Raw genomic sequence first — 15,848 nt, 5'->3', positions numbered from 1 at the left:
CACAGCACTAGTTCGAAGCAGCCCTCGGTTGATTATCTCTGAGGATATCATCTTCTCGCGTCGTTTCCAAGACACTTGCAAGATTGACTGCATTGACCGGACTTTTCCCTGCCTCCCATTCGATACATCGCACAGCACAGAGAGCACATCACACATTCAGAGACTCGACGATCGACCTTCCACACACTTGATTCACTGATCAGTCTTGACATACCTCGCCGATACGACTTCCTTCTCTTCCGTCCTTCGGTCACTTACCCAGACAGCAGCTTGATTATCTGCTCTGTCTTCCTACCTTCGATCCCTCGATTTTCGTTATCTCAACGATCATCTCTTCAACGATCTATCATACGCAATCGTTCAAAGCAGTTCCTGGTTGATTATCTCCGAGGACGTCCTTCCGTGTTCCTCGAAACACCTGCAAGATCGACTGCGTTGGTCATTAGCTTTTTCGCTTTTACCTCCCTTGATACATCGCGGCACACCACCGAGATCACCTCGCCACTTGAAACCTGAAGATTGTCCTCCCTTCTGATCTGACCGATCATTCTCAATTTCACCATCTCCGACACGACTTCCTTTTCTTCCGACCACACAATCACCTTTTCACACTAGAGAGAAAAAGATGTCATCATATCATGGTGGCAATGACATGCCCCACGGGGCCTCTGTCACTTCGCCTGTCCTCAGTGAGGCACAGAGCCAGCTCGGACAAACCGAGGAAAACCACGCCAGGACACAGCGGGATCTGCAAAATCTGATGCGAATCCGAGCAAGTACGCAGATGTCCACAGCGCAGTACGAGCAAATGGAAAGAGAGATTGCACGTCTCCAGCAGGAGCTGAGACGAATGCAAGAAGAAATGCAAAGAATGCGACTTACAATTTCTCAGCAAGAAGCCACCATTCGAAACCAGAGCACAGCCCTTCAACAACTGCCAAGACAACATCATGAGGCCACAAACCTCAATTCAAGTGCGTATGGAAACACTCAATCATACGGCACGATGCATGGCAGGAACCAAAGCCAGCAGATGGCGCTGCCGGCTCAACCAATGCTTCCTCAAAACACACCCGGCAACTTCGCACAACAACAGCAATCTCTCTCACACGTGCCGTCAGTTCCTGCACGAGGACGACAACAACAAGGCATTCAACAAACACCATACGGCCATACTCGCAGCCAAACATTTGGCACGCCAATGACAAGACAACCAGGCTCACAACAGCCAATGCCACAAGGTGGTGGCAGACATGGACAACCTAGCGTCAATCAATTCGGGTCTCCTGAACCAAGACCATTCAACACCAACGCTGGTCGCCAAGTCCCGCCACAGACACCACGAGTCGGCAACCCACGTCAGAGCAGCCAATCATCAGCAAACAGAAACGCTCGAAGCACTCCGAGCAGTCAAGCCGTGCAGCAGCCAGCCTTGCAAGACAACTCAATGGCTCTAGTCACGATACCTGAAGTCAGTGGAACACCATCAGTCAAGGAGCAATTCCAAAAAGTCTGGTATATGGCAGAAAGATACTGCTGGGCACATGTCAACCATGTAAGCACACAGAAGGACGGCAACATGCCACAGGCAGTCAAGGACAGGATAGTCCAAACTGCAGCGCCAGTACACGCATACCCACTGATGGGTTCACCATTGACTCGGTACATGATGGCCACCAAGGTTGTAGTGCAATGGATCATAAAGAACATCCTGAAGCACGATAGCTTCCGAGGGTTTGATCTCGAGGTAGATGCGGCCATTGAGGCCAACAAGAACCAGATCTACCAATCAACCCCAGCACAAGTCAAGTACCAGCTGCTCAACAACATCGGATACCAGATGTCTGTCCTCCAGAAGAAGCCCGGTTTCGACGGATTCGTCAATCACCTCGCCCGAGACCGCGGCAACCAGCTCTGGCAGATCATCAATCCGATGATGCACGAAAGATCATCATGCGACTGGGAAGACTTGCACCTCCTCATGACCGAGGCACATACGCTTGCACAACTGATGTTCTCCGGAGCAGACCAGTACCGATTCGAGACGCCAAACGGCAATGACATGTTCAACAAGACCACCATGGTGCCGAGATTTTCGGAACCATCCAAGGGCATGCAAGCGGAGCAGCTGGAGGCACGGGGTATGAGAATCAAGCTTGCACTAACTCCAGAAGTCATATGCAAGACAAGCACACCACTGGGACTGGTCAGCGAGACGACCATTCTGCAAGCATACGTGCTGATTGCATAAGCACAAGACAATGGGGCAACAAGGAGTAGCATGAACAAGTAGCATCAAAAAATGTATGGAGTATAGATAGCAAACAATGCACAGTGCTCAAAAAATTGACTAAGTCCTTTGATACCATGGCGTCCTCCCCGTTAACAACGCCCTCGTTTTCCAGACAACTTGATAGCACGTTTTTTGCGCCTGAATGACAGTGAGGTGCCCGCCCATACCCTGACAGTGCGCACTTGTCGATACGCATGGCAAACTCCCAAGGTATATCAGCTTATCACAACCTCATTGGCCGCCAAGTGCTCCCGATGCCTATTGACTGAATGCACTATCATTTGACATGAAGCGCTCCTCATGCTCATCACCCCTTTGCAATTTCATCCGCCATGGAGCGTTCCTAGTGCCCATCGACCATTTGCACTCTCATCTACGACGAAGCACTCCAGATATCCATCAACGCTTTACACTCTTGTTTACCATGAAGTGCTCCAAATGTCCATCAAGGTCCCCTGGGTGGAATACGGGAAGTGTGCATTGCTCCGACAAGGCTGAGGAAGTGGCGCAGAATAGGGGTAAAATAAAGTCTTATGGCCCGGAAAAAGGATGATCCGAAAAGCAAATCTGAACATGCAACTTCATTTCTTGTGGGTTGATACTTCTATCAGCAAGATTATAATATCAGCTCACATGCTCAAAGATCTCGATGCTTCTTTCCAACCATGAGTCCAGACGGAAGCAATCTCGTCTCCCATCAAAGATAAAAGCAACACCATCCCTGTAAGGATGAATCCCTTGAGTGGGAGCTACTTTTCCTCAATCTCGTAGCTGCATTCCACCTGCTGTTTATTTGCCTTGCTCAGTGATATTGATGTTCTCCTTCCCATCACAGCCGCGCGTCTGCTCTCGGATTTTCTGCACAACTTGAAGCACTTCGTCGAGTTTTTGTTGTTCATCGACGGAAGTGCTTCGACGATATCCAGGTGCCTGTTTGCTTCGAAGTTTTGTGGAGTCTTGCGCCCTCGCCCCGGATAAGCCTGTACCAGCAGCTAATGACGAGCTCGACATGTGATTGCCCAAGGATGGTTGAGAGCCAGAGGAGTGGCCCTTGCTTTCTGCATTATCGAGCTTTTGTTTCTTTCCTGACGATTCGCTTTCAGCATGCTCCCGTGCATCATCTGCAACCCTCTTCATTGATGGCGTACCTTTGCAAGCACTTGCTTCCCGTTCGACCGGATTGTACTCCCTCAGTCTATATTTCATGAGTTGCGACCTCATCTTCGGTGTTGCCCTCTCTTGTTCAGCCATCTGCTCTCCGGCGACGGGATCCGCATTCCACATCCTGAGCAATTGGTACCTGGCAACGCACCAACGTGGATCATGCTCCCTCTGCTGCCTCTTACTGATGTGCCTCTTTCTCTGCTCGCTTGCGCCCACGTCCGTGAAGACATCCCGTGGTCGACCCGAAGGTAAGGGTTGGATCAATTCGCCTCCTGCGTCAGGAACGACCCGTGTATGGAAATTGTACGTGGTAGGCGTCGAATCGAGGAGATCTTGTCGCTTCTGATTGAAGAAATGTTGCATTGAGGGGAACCGTGTATGTTGAGAGGCTTTCTTCTGGCGCTTGCCGCTGCTATTTTGCAATGAATCCAATGGGAGTTTGGACCTGGGTCGTGTAAGACGAGCCATTGTGAGAGCGTGAATTGGTGTAATGAATGGGATGCAGCGCGGATGAATCAAAACAACCGAACAAGAAACTGACCGCCAAGGAGAGGTCCGACAATCGAGTCAATTGACTATTGAGGTGAATATGATTCTGCCGCACCCTATTCGAAAGTCAATCAGATTCACCAGAGAGCCATTGTGGAGGGAGCCATTGTCATGGGGTCTCAAGGAAGCGTACCGGCTTCAGGTCAAGTGGTCCTTCTTAAGATGATCTTCACTACGTCGAGTCGTTGTACTTCATCTTTGTCACTGGTTCGAAAGCCAACGAAGTCAGTGTCGAGTAGTCCAGCAAGTGAGAAGTGGGCAGGTCCCTCGAAAGAAAGCCCACAACTATTATCCCAGAAACGTCACTTCTCCTCATCATATAATGGCACTGTTGCGCAGGCGCGACACTGTCGATCTCAAAACCAGAGTATTGGAGCTGCATTTCGCGCAAAGAGTGAAGACGCATCGAGTCAGACAACAATTCGGCGTTCCAATAACACGACAAATCAACGACTTATCGCAACTCGAGTCAATTGAAAGCGATCTTCCAAACCCCAAGTCCAAACATTACTTGAAGCGGGCCAGGATCATCCTCCTACGCAGAAGGTATTTGGGTAGACCCGAGGCCTTACCAAGGTTGTTGTACGTCGAACGACATACGTCCAATTGTGGCACCATCTTCCCACCCCGCCCTGAGTTCTTCTATGAGGTTGGAGCTCCACATCCGCACCGTTATCATTGGACAGACAGGATTCCACCACGAGAAGGTGCAGCGCCGGAGTGGTATCAAGGGCAGACGCGGACGGGACCAAAATCCCACAAACCGCGAACCTATTCCAACTCTTCACCAGTAGGCATGCTTTGGAGAAAAAGAGCCGGGCTAAGAATGGCGTACAGGGCAGAGAAGAGTGCCTTCGACAGCTTCAAACAGCGGGCAGAGTCCAGGGCGCTCGAAAGGGTCTGGCAACGGAAGCGTCAGTCATCTTTCAAGTGGGTATTGTCGAAAACCAAGAGTCAACTCATGTGAACCATGTCCAAGCAAGGTTGACTGGGAATTGTGGTGCTATGGGGGTCAAAGCAGCTGGACTGCTGAGCTTTCCAAGGGAGAAGGGTGGAAGATGGCAGGGATGTGTTCGACATTCAGGTGATCGCTGGTTCGAGGTCAGGAAATCTGCAGGATACTGTCAGCACGGCACAGGAATGTGCAAAAGTAATATGAGGGTGATCTAGAACGGCTCCAGATCTGTGGCGTATGGGTTAGATATCACGCAAGAAATCGCATTTCCTCCTCGAATGGATCAATTGCAATAAACAGGCGCTTGAAGAAGGAGAAACATTGTTGACAATTCAAGAGTTCGTCCTTTGCGTATCTTTCAAGACACATAGTACAGGCCAGGAGACACCTTCCTTGGGCACTGTGCCCTTAGTTGGCATAGCAAGTGCAGTTGCAGCTGGTTCCCTGGCTCTTTTTCTCGCAGAACTGGTACCCTCGTTGATCTAACAGCCTCAAGAGGTAACGCCATCGACCTTTTCTTCAAGATAATTCCGCTCCCACGTCAATGCATCAACAAGAAAGGCATTTGCTTATGACTCGGCGATAGCTTTCCGTCTCTGGGCACCTCGTTGTCTGGCGTTCAGTCTCTGTCCCTTGGAGACACCCAACTCCTCGGCCTTGGTAACCGCTTCATCACCTTCCGTCAGGATCAATTCGATGTGGCATGGGTTGGACATGTATGGGTTGATACGACCGTGAGCACGGTATGTTCGGCGGCGCTGCTTGGGAGCCTGGTTGACTTGGATGTGCTTGACAATCAGGTTGGAGGTGTCGAGACCCTTGGTGTCGGCGTTGGCTTCGGCGTTCTTGAGGAGACCGAGCAGGAACTCGGCAGACTTGACTGGGTGACGGGCCTTGTCGGTGCCAAAGGGCTTGCCTGTAGAGAGCAAAAAGTCAGCCCCAATGTTATTTTGCCAATGATGCGTCTTCAGAGGTGATGCGCGCAAAGATTCATGGACTTCAGAAACCGCCAGCAAAATCAAACAGCAGTTTCTGGTGCTCTCTCCTGGCAAAGTAGATCCAATTGTCCATGCACGCCATCTTCTTCTCTCAGGATTCGTGGATGTATCGTACCTTGAGCGCTTCGACCAGTGCTTCCAGCATATCTTCGCATTGGGATAGCCTCCTTCAATTCGGTGACATTCTCGAGGTACTTGACGGCGCGGTCGACTTTCCATCCAGCGATGGCGGCAGCGGTCTCGCGAGTGTTCTTGAAACTGACACGCAGATAACTTCCACGGCTGCGAGCAGATTTGGCACTCGCAATGCGGTGGGCGGGGGCGTAGCGGACCTGTAAGAATTGATCAGCGATTCTGTCCTTGCGATATCATCTCCATTTATCTTGCGAAAGGGGCCGTACCATCTTGGTTGTTGTACAGGTGAAGAGATGGTCCTTTGTCGACGTTGTCAATTCGTTCTCAAAGTCGAACCTGCCGCTCCAAAATTTGGAGTGTGGGAAAGCCAAGACTGCGATTCGGAATATTTCAGAAAGGAATGTTAGCCGAGGATATGGCTGATCACGTGCACGCCAAATCCTTTAGATCAATCTTGAACCTCTCTTTCGTGTGGGACTCTGACTACTTTGGATCATGGGCATGGAAAATGCAAAGCCTGAAGACAAAACTTGAAAGGAGTCAATGGCAAACACAGTGGACATGAGTGATCTAGCAACACTCTCAATGCTTCCGCCGGCCATGATCGTACGGGTCCCGTCCCAGGACACACAGGTAAAGCCCCGCCTCAGCACAGCCTCGTGGGCGCCGCGGCATTCGCTGTCTGAATACTCTGCTCGGTTTTGCATCTCATACAATCTGTCCAATTCGTCGAGCAAACTCATCATAGCAAGCTGTCATCACTACTCAGCTCCTGGACGATAGTCTCCGCCTTCTGATTCTTCGGTTCCTCCCCTTATCACCGGCGCCGTGTGAAGCCATTCATCGTCCTCTTCTGCCATTAAATCGTCTGGATTCGCCATAATCTGTGCTTTTGACTGCACCTTGGGCTGTCGTGGGGCGGCACGTTTGGGATTTTCCGAACGTGCTTCCACCAATGGCAGTATCTCTTCCGCATCCTCAAAGGTCTCTGCACCTTCCTCGTCTTGATCCTCGTCGTCTGTTGATACAAGCCCCGCACCAGCAAGCTGGCTGGTTTTGTGCCTTGGAGTAGACCAAACGTCAGGCGCCTCCTCGTCTCCAGCCTCATCATACCCTTCGGCGCCCGGATAGATAACTCTGCCGTTGACAACCTTGGACCCAGGTTTTCTCCCTCTTCTGCCGCCAACTTGAGACTGAGAACTGGATTTGAACTGGAACGCATCTGGTGCCACCGACTGTCCATTGAGAATCTTCAGGTACGTTCGCCACTGCTCCAAAGTGTTTGGATCTCTCACGTCGTCAAACTTTCCAGTTTCGGTCCCGTTGATTGTCTGAACATCGAGTGCCTCAGCCCTAGTATCAGCCCAGAACCATCCCAACTGATTACCTTCCGTTTCTTCCAATCTCTCGTCGGCTTGTGTGGCATACATGCGTCCTTCTTCGATAGCTTTCAGGTCGAAGTCCAACATTGGTCTTATTTTCAGCTTTTCAGCTTCACCATGTTTTGTCTGCAGTTGACCCGTCCATAAACGCACAGCTGCAGCTTCATGCAACCTGCCCAGCACACGATCGTATGAGATTTCATAGCCCTTTCGAGGATCGTGGAGACGGTACCAAGTGCCGTACTCGCCCGTGCCGACAGGTCGGAAAGCGGTCTTGACTTCTTCCACGGGGACTGGCGACGGTAAATCAGTCACATCAGCATCGGGATCTTTGCCTTGCATCTGGTAGTCTCGACGTATGTCAAGAGTGTATGCCTTTCCAACGAGTGTGATTGAAGTGGCAGCTGACAATAACGGAGTTTCGGGAAGAACATCTTCAGGTCTGACTTTCACAAGATTCACTCTGATGTCAGAAACAATCATGACATCCGTGCACATTCTGGTCTTGCTGTTTGAGGCCCCAGGCGTTATCCGGACTGTGTCACCCACAATGATCAATTCGGGTCCGATGTAGAGACCTTTGCATAGTATACTGGCTTGAGGCCAGTCACCTTTGAACCACCATTTCTCTAGCACTGATATACTCGTCATGCAAGTCAGGGCGTTCTCGATGGAAGGGTGCCACCGGTCTCGCGCGACCCCGCGAAGCAGCATTTGCCAGTGACTTAGGGGTCGGATGTTTCGAAGAGGTACATAGCGGTATTGTTTCGACGCTGTTTTGTCGACTTCATTGTTAGGATCAGGAAACGTCTCAACGCGGAATCCTGCAGTGTTGAGAGCCAATTGCTTCTTCGGCAGGGTCTGGATATCTGGAAAGTCAATGGGTCCATCACTTGCTGTGGCTGCAGGGACCGCAGTAATGAGGCCGGCACGCCAGGCAGGAAATCCGTTAAATCGTTTCTCGTCGAACGAGTAAAATTTGTACTCGAGCGTTTCTGGGTCAAACATGAGATAGTGGCCGTCGAGGAAATTGGGCGTCCACATCACAAGCTCGCCCACTCGCGGAACGAAAGAGTGTTGATTCGAGATCAGGGTGAGGTTCTGCTGGACAAGATCGACGCCATAGTCATTCCACGCGTGTTCCGCCCTCCAGTCCAGCGAGTTGATCTCATGGATGTTGTCCTCAATCCCTTTCGTTCCGCCCCGAGCACCTAAAAGCTTTTTCAAGAAGTCTTTGTAGACGTCCTCATTCCCATCTTCATCTACCGCGTATGGTGCTCCAGCAGCTTTGATTTGTCGCTGCGGCCTGCCCGACATGGCGGTAGGAGTGGATCGTGATGATGCTCCGCTGGCGTCAATGTCGAATCCGGTAGGACCTTTCCTCCGTTCGAGTGGAAGGGGAAACCTCTCGCCTGGTACTGGTAGACGTGTGCGCGGTATGAAAGGTCTGGCTTTGGGACGTCCACAATGTATGCATTCGCACTGCCCACGCTTGCCGTCCATCAACCATAGGAAATGAGGTTCAAACTTCACTATGGAATCATAGTATCTTCCGGAGGGATGCCCGAACAGTCGCTTGTAGACTTGGGTCCCACTGCGCTGGTCTGTTTCGAACGTTGCATATCCATCCGGCAACTTGTCAAGATGATATTCTGTGCCAGCCTCAACAAGTCCTTGTTGCTTCACCCACGAACTCGCTAATTGAATCAGATAGCGCTCCTCCGAGCTGGGTCGATAGGCAGGTTTTCCTGGCCATGTACTTTGGTCGCCATCTGTGAAGGAATTGACGTGTACCTTGACCCAGCGCTCATTCTTCTTGCCTATGATGTCCCACTGACGGTCGCGCACTGTGGCAGGCATTGTCGCGCAGTCTGTCGTGCTTTGATAGGTTGCGTAGTCAGGAATTACTTGGCTCACACTATGTCGCGATCGTGGCGGCTCATGGTAGTAAAGTCCATAGTGTGTGGTATGCGGCAGTCTTTTTGCAACCAGGCGATGTTGTCTTCACTTGGTTTCTGTTTCGATCAAGGGCAAACCCAAAGCACGTGTCTCGCTTTGGCTTAATATCAGTGAAGTCAAATTGACATGAATCTTGGTGCATATCTACGAGAAACACTTGCTGGGGAATTATGCGCGATGGAGCAGATTCATGGCCATCTTTTTGTCATTACATTAACATTATGTAGATCATGCCTCAGGCTCTGGTACTAACGTCCGCTTCAGATAAATTTGAATCCCGCGCCTTTGTTGTGGTACATATCCAACCAGTCCATCATTGTTCATGTCATAATAAACCTGCCATTTGTGCGTCTTTGGGTTTTCCACAGCAACAAACCGTTTCCGTTTCTTGTCAAAGGTGATACCCACCTCATCCGCTGTCCAGTCCCATGGCCCAACATGGTGTTGTATGCTCGCACTTTTGTTTCCGTACTTCAACTCCATAGTATCCTTGTCCACGTATATCCAATTCAACAAGGGAGGATCATCTTGAACCTGGCTAACAAGGCCAAGGGGTACAGGATTTCGCTAGTGTCAGGAGGCTGCATTAGCATTGTGGTTCGACATCGCTCGCGCCTCCAAGGCTGTGTCGCGGATCGCTTACTTCGGTATCCGGGTACTCGATGTAGAAGCATTCTGCGACGTAACCCTCGGGACATGGCTGCATTGCCATCTCCGGGCCTATCCATACACGGTCATCCTTCAAGACCAGTCTCTTGCCATCTGCCTCTTTCGTCAATGACCCTTCATCTTCGCAGACCACGTCAATGTTGAATCTTTTCATGCGCTTTTCATCTTTCAGACGCTCTTCGCGAGTCCTCTGCGCGTGCATTGCTTGCGAAATACCCGTCACCGCAGGGATCGCGGTGACAAGGAGCAATCCGATAACCATGGCGCGTTCAGCAACGGCGCCCGTGACATGGATGCGATGGCTGTAGCGACAATTTCTCAGGTGCTACCTCTAGTGTTGCTGGGATGGGCATCTCGAAGCAGGCATTGGTAGCGGGCAAAGAGGCACAAGAGCAGGAAACGAATCTGCAGAAGTGACACAAACATGCCAAGGTCACGTCACTGTAGCCCCCGGAAGTGGAGCTCATGTCGATCATGTCGGAAGCGGATTATCTTACCTCCGAAGAAACTTTACGCCTGTGGACGAAACCTTTTACACGAATGAAGGCAAAGTTCATAGACATCGTAAAATTAGTTGCTGGCGTTTTCATGTTATATTCTGTGGCACCGTAGGCAACCCTCGCCGGATGCAGGAAGCCTAGTATGGATGCGCTGAGGCTGTTATCGCGATCTACTGGCCTTAAGACGAAAAATCCAAAAACTTTGCCGCAAAATCTTCCATCAGCCTCAGGACATGGGCCAACCGAAGAGGTCTCGGACTCTCTGGCTTCTCGCAAGAGAAAGAGAGACCCTGATGTGATTGGAGATGTGACTGGCAATGAGAATGGGGTTCAGCGTCTATCAGAAGCAGAAGTCCGTCAGGTTCAGAAGAAGTACAGAATCAAAATCGTCGACTTGAACCGTTTCAGGAACTCCAGCGAGTCGTCGGAGTCTCGAAAACTTCAAAAAGAGCAATCTCGGCTCTATCCACAGCCACTTACATCTTTCGATCAACTACGGCACCGGAATGTGAACAAGTCTTTATTACGCAACATCTCGACTCAGGCTTATCTTGAACCCACAGAGGTTCAAGTGGCCGCCATACCCTTGCTCTTTGACGACAGCGATGAAGCGAACGAGCCCAACCTCCTTACTATTGCGCCAACAGGAAGTGGCAAGACTCTGGCCTTTCTGATGCCAGTGATTGAGAAGATATCGAGGAGCCACCGACAAGGCGATCAACGGTCAGAGAGACATGTGAGCGCCATTGTCCTCGCACCGACAAAGGAACTCGTGTTTCAGATCGTCAACGAAGGTCGAAAGCTATGTCTGAACACTGGAGTCAACATTACTGCCATGAGGAAAGGCATGAGGCTTCACGAAGGACATGCGCCTATGGACAAGGAGGAGGCCGAGAGTGGTGATGACGTTGGGGAAGACGAAGAGCTTGACACTGTTCCAGAAGATTCGACTATCGTCAAAAGCGACATTTTGGTCTCAACACCGTTGTCCCTGGTCCATGCACTAGATCCCTCTTGGAAAGAGGACGAATCCAGTCATGTCCAATCCCTACCGAATATAGAGACACTGATCTTCGATGAAGCGGATGTCCTTCTCGACCCGTTGTTTCGTGCACAGACACTCGCTGTTTGGTCAGCATGCACTTCACCGTCGTTACGAATAAGTATGTGGTCCGCAACAATAGGATCAAATATCGAGGAGCTGGCAGTGCAAACGATTTCCGAGCGTCAAAAAGTCCTCAAGATCCGCCGAAGTCAGAGGCCACCACTACTGCGGACAATAATAGGTCTCAAGGACACAAGCTTGCCCACAATCTCTCACAGATTGACCTACGTTGCAACCGAGTCCGGCAAATTATTAGGTATGCGGCAGCTGTTGCATCCTTCACGACCCACGCCAGCAAAGGATGGCAAGGAAGCATCTCCGGCGCCGCTCCGTCCACCCTTCCTCGTCTTCACGCAAACAATCGACCGAGCCCAATCATTACACAACGAATTGCGATACGATATTCCAGCTGCGGCGGGAGGCTCGTCTCGCATTGCAGTTCTTCACTCCTCACTTCCGGATAAGGTGCGCTCAAAAATCATGCAGGACTTTCGGCTCGGCAAGATCTGGATCCTGATAACAACGGACCTACTGTCCCGGGGGGTTGATTTCAGGGGTGTCAATGTGGTGGTCAATTACGACATCCCCAACACAGTGGCGAGTTATGTCCATCGTGCCGGTCGTACGGGCAGAGCAGGCAGGGAAGGAGGAGTGTGTGTCAGCTTTTACACCAAAGAAGACATACAATATGTGAAAGGTATTGCCAATGTCATCGCCGCCAGTGAGAAGGCCCAAATTCATTCGGACAGTACCGCCGGAGCCCTAAATGGCAACAGCACCGCAGTGTCGAACGCTCCGAAAGCGCAGGAAATTCAGCCTTGGTTGTTACATGCACTTCCCTCCGTATCCAAGTCGGCAAGAAAGGACCTCAAGCAACATGGCGTTCAATCCCGGCGGGCGGTGCGTGCCGACGATGACGAGAAAATGAAGCGGCTGAAACGCAAGGCAAGGATCGGAACACAAAGTGGTTACGAGAAGCGCGAAGTAAACCGGAAACGCGGCGCCATTGAACACAGCCAGCGAATGAAGGAAGAACCGCACGCTGAGACTAAGGCTGATGAGTGGGAAGGATTTGGATGATGGCGGCGCGGAATCGCAAGTCAAGCTTGTAGCACGTAAAACAGCTTCATCTCCATCAAGCCTGTGAACACGGAACAGACCCAAAGCGCACTGCATCTTCGTGGGTTCGGTCGGCTCTCGGGGCAACAATGCTATGCAAGTTGGCAGGATACCTTATGTAGTCTGAGTCAGACTGGCAGCCATTCGTGCCGACGGCAATCACATTATCCCCCGGCAAGGACCGATGCGATGTCAAGGTGCGATTAGGAGATGCAATGTTGCAGCACCAGTTTCGTGGCTTATCGCCGGAGGATTCCCTCAAGCCTCATAAGTTCTGGCCCTCCCCGGCCTGGCCGAGACCACACGCTGACACGCGCCAACGACAGCATGAATGAGGGCTGCTGTATGCAAGCCACTTCCTGGGGGTGCTGGTATCTCTCAGTGAAGTACCGCGTAGCAATATCTGACTGAGATACCATCATCTGTGAAACGGAGTAATGCCACTGAGCCTGTAGTGAGGCTGTTTGGTATCCTCGAGGTGAATTACCTGTCTCAATATATCCAAGACACGTTTGCCTGGCCTCAATGTTACCGTCCTCTCATTATCGACAACAACACTAGCAGCGGGAGGCTCTTGCTGGCATATGTGCACCAGTGGGACGTTTGCCAGATGCTCTGAGTACCATGTCACTGGCGACGACGACTTTCTGCCTGCTGCCGTATGCAGAATGCTATGTTACCATTAGCACTGCTGGAAACCCATCAGTAAGTGCGGAATGCCGACTGCGGAGTAGTCCCATCGCAGCATTCTTGTGGTACACATCCTATCCCGGGTGCGTCTTCAGGGGCACTGTCCAAGGATGCCCAACTCGTGCACCACTCAACAGGCTACGAGCATTGTATCACGCCGGACTCTCCCACAATACTTGACCGTGAGGTTCCGAAAGAGTGCCGCAGGTTACTCGGAGAACAGGAGAATCACTCCGACCATGCAAAGAACAGTCTACAATTGCCGTCTCATTTACCGTCAAGAGGTCGTGCCTGCTTTAGTAAAGACTTCAGCTGATTCATCAGACAATAAGAAGCAACCATGGAGGCAGTCGCCGATGTCACGTCCTGCAAGGAATGCCACTTTTCCCCGATGCTCGCTTACAGTTTGCCGATGCAATGCATTCATGCAAGCATCTCGCGGAAAACACCCAAATGCTCGGGAATCGGCTCGCTTGATGTTTCCACTTCGTGTTTGATTTTTCGCTGAGTTTTTCCAGGCTGTGGAATGCCTTGTGGGACAGACCTTTTGTGGCCCGGTACCGGCAATATTTCCGAGCCCACAACGCATCAGTCTCGCTTTTAGGTAACCAGGCACCTCCGCGGCGGCTACGGCCGGGAAGGACCGCAATCACACATCTTGCGCCGGAGGAAACGCCGTGACGGTATATATCCATTGTGGCGGCACGAAAGGAGATTCACCCGGTGGAATACTCCTTCTGTGGTACGGAGTGTATGGCACTCGTACAGCGCACTTACTTGCTGTTGTGTTATGTGGGACTCTCCCTACGGCGGTGCTTGTGGCACACATCCACTGACATGGTACAAGTAGCGAGCAAGTCTCCGGCATACGAGGTATTTCTCCGCCGGCAATGCCATGTCAACCCACGATTCAAGTTTCGAGTCATTGAAACGTCGCACAGTGGTGAGATCTTACTCGGAAGTGTGACACGCAGAGGTACGTGGAGTGAGTGCGACTGCGACTGGAAGAGAGCTGGCATAATAACCTCGACGCCTGCCCTGATTCAGTCCAAATCACTCAAGCCACCTCGATACTCTAGCCGAGTACCTGGTCCTCTCGCATCGCAGCTGCGAGTGAGCAAATGCTCGAGCTTGAGACAGTGAGGCAAGACCCGAACCCAAATGCACATATCGTTCAACAAGTATTGCCATACTACAATATGCGCGGTGCCAGCCTTGTTTTCACGGTGTATAAATCCACCGAGGACAAATTGTGTCTCATATATCACAAATAACAAGGCGCCCTCTCCGCTCGGTCCGCATACACACAACCTTGACATCCACAGGCAATCCCATAACGGTAGAAATAGAAATGTTCTTACTCGTACCACAAAAGGACGTGGATATTCTCAAGGTCTGGCTATCCAGTATACGAGTACCAAGCGCATATTTCGGCTCGAGTTGTTACATTCCCCCAAAGCTTTGACCTCAGGACGATCATAACGCGGACATTCTAGAAGTTATTCCAAGTTTTCCATTGACGGGTCTCGAATCTCTCTTTCCATATGTGGGCGGCACACATGGTACATGCGCACATGGCACAGGCACTACTTGTACTACCGGTATGCGAGGAGTTCCGTACCACTGGTAAGTCGTGACGTCCCACTAGTCCTGCCGAACCGGGCGAGCAAACGCGACGTCACGGACCACGCTGCAGGCTACAGCAAAGTGAATCGTGAGATCGAATCGGGTAGTGAACTGCGCATAAGGCTGCAAGGCTTGAAGGCAGGAGACGTTGGGCTCGATCTCGTATTTGTTGCCCTACTCAACAAGGCTGTTTGCGCCTGTTGTGCGGGCGTCTGGGCCGAAATACCCAGCTTTATTCTCGCAATCGGTGATGTCCTCAGGCCACTTCTCAAAGCCTTATTCAAGACGATGATGCCTTGTAATGAGATCCATTCAGTCCCTCCTTCACCAATGACCAACCCGTCTTGAACGTTTTGATCAGATAAGATACTAGCAGGTGATAATGACATGCCATGCGTCACGTCACCAGCCGCATGAAGACCTAGCAATGTATATGCGCCTGACTAGTGGACGCTGCACATCGGCACTTTACACCGGTCATCGTTCATACCTCGCGAGATTATACTGTTTAATCTCATCCCGCTACGATCACGGAACCGCCCGTATGTTATTGCCTGACTCTGACGTTATACCTTCTGATACTCTGACCCTGATACTGTATTCTCCCTCCGTCATCGTCCGGCTCGTGGCCCGACTTCATGATTAAAACGTGACCTCATCTACTATGCCGAGCTCGCATGCCGCTTTGCGACTTACTCGTAACT

General features: G+C 51.1%; 7 protein-coding genes across 7 annotated transcripts; 3 read left to right on the top strand and 4 right to left on the bottom strand.

The window, feature by feature from the left end:
- Positions 1–625: 625 nt before the first annotated feature.
- On the top strand, positions 626–2,251 carry EDD37DRAFT_653404 (uncharacterized protein; the record flags this gene model as incomplete). The annotated part of the gene is made up of 1 exon (XM_062818563.1): positions 626–2,251. The coding sequence occupies one exon, from the start codon at positions 626–628 to the stop codon at positions 2,249–2,251; it is 1,626 nt and encodes a 541-aa protein (XP_062666991.1).
- Positions 2,252–3,082: 831 nt separating this feature from the next.
- Positions 3,083–3,925, bottom strand: EDD37DRAFT_653403 (uncharacterized protein; the record flags this gene model as incomplete). Its single annotated transcript, XM_062818562.1, has 1 exon — positions 3,083–3,925. The coding sequence occupies one exon, from the start codon at positions 3,923–3,925 to the stop codon at positions 3,083–3,085; it is 843 nt and encodes a 280-aa protein (XP_062666990.1).
- A 1,605-nt stretch (positions 3,926–5,530) lies between these two features.
- Positions 5,531–6,363, bottom strand: EDD37DRAFT_612549 (60S ribosomal protein L17; the record flags this gene model as incomplete). The annotated part of the gene is made up of 3 exons (XM_062815364.1): positions 5,531–5,958; positions 6,075–6,291; positions 6,361–6,363. The coding sequence occupies 3 exons, from the start codon at positions 6,361–6,363 to the stop codon at positions 5,531–5,533; spliced, it is 648 nt and encodes a 215-aa protein (XP_062666989.1).
- A 234-nt stretch (positions 6,364–6,597) lies between these two features.
- EDD37DRAFT_639784 (transcription-silencing protein Clr2-domain-containing protein) lies at positions 6,598–9,584 on the bottom strand. The gene has a single exon (XM_062817195.1). It carries the CDS (start codon positions 9,334–9,336, stop codon positions 6,856–6,858), a length of 2,481 nt encoding a protein of 826 aa, XP_062666988.1. The 5' UTR covers positions 9,337–9,584; the 3' UTR covers positions 6,598–6,855.
- Positions 9,585–9,627: 43 nt separating this feature from the next.
- On the bottom strand, positions 9,628–10,597 carry EDD37DRAFT_639782 (uncharacterized protein). Its single transcript, XM_062817194.1, has 2 exons — positions 10,079–10,597; positions 9,628–10,002 (listed from the first exon to the last, which is right to left on the bottom strand). The coding sequence occupies exons 1-2, from the start codon at positions 10,364–10,366 to the stop codon at positions 9,664–9,666; spliced, it is 627 nt and encodes a 208-aa protein (XP_062666987.1). The 5' UTR covers positions 10,367–10,597; the 3' UTR covers positions 9,628–9,663.
- A 63-nt stretch (positions 10,598–10,660) lies between these two features.
- EDD37DRAFT_144767 (ATP dependent RNA helicase) lies at positions 10,661–13,209 on the top strand. Its single transcript, XM_062809610.1, has one exon. It carries the CDS (start codon positions 10,747–10,749, stop codon positions 12,787–12,789), a length of 2,043 nt encoding a protein of 680 aa, XP_062666986.1. The 5' UTR covers positions 10,661–10,746; the 3' UTR covers positions 12,790–13,209.
- A 934-nt stretch (positions 13,210–14,143) lies between these two features.
- EDD37DRAFT_144718 (uncharacterized protein) lies at positions 14,144–14,873 on the top strand. Its single transcript, XM_062809609.1, has one exon. It carries the CDS (start codon positions 14,272–14,274, stop codon positions 14,659–14,661), a length of 390 nt encoding a protein of 129 aa, XP_062666985.1. The 5' UTR covers positions 14,144–14,271; the 3' UTR covers positions 14,662–14,873.
- The last annotated feature ends 975 nt before the right edge of the window (positions 14,874–15,848 follow it).

Source organism: Exophiala viscosa (genome assembly GCF_022695815.1).
Source record: "Exophiala viscosa unplaced genomic scaffold EDD37scaffold_11, whole genome shotgun sequence".
Taxonomy (NCBI): domain Eukaryota; kingdom Fungi; phylum Ascomycota; class Eurotiomycetes; order Chaetothyriales; family Herpotrichiellaceae; genus Exophiala; species Exophiala viscosa.
This window is presented reverse-complemented; position numbering and strand designations above follow the sequence as displayed.

Coding starts and splice junctions, on each gene's coding strand:
- EDD37DRAFT_639784 (XM_062817195.1), bottom strand. CDS start 9,336: ATGCCTGCCACAGTGCGCGACCGTCAGTGGGACATCATAGGCAAGAAG.
- EDD37DRAFT_639782 (XM_062817194.1), bottom strand. CDS start 10,366: ATGGTTATCGGATTGCTCCTTGTCACCGCGATCCCTGCGGTGACGGGT. Junction 10,003..10,078: donor TCGAGTACCCGGATACCGAA/GTAAGCGATCCG, acceptor TCCTGACACTAG/CGAAATCCTGTACCCCTTGG.
- EDD37DRAFT_144767 (XM_062809610.1), top strand. CDS start 10,747: ATGGATGCGCTGAGGCTGTTATCGCGATCTACTGGCCTTAAGACGAAA.
- EDD37DRAFT_144718 (XM_062809609.1), top strand. CDS start 14,272: ATGGCACTCGTACAGCGCACTTACTTGCTGTTGTGTTATGTGGGACTC.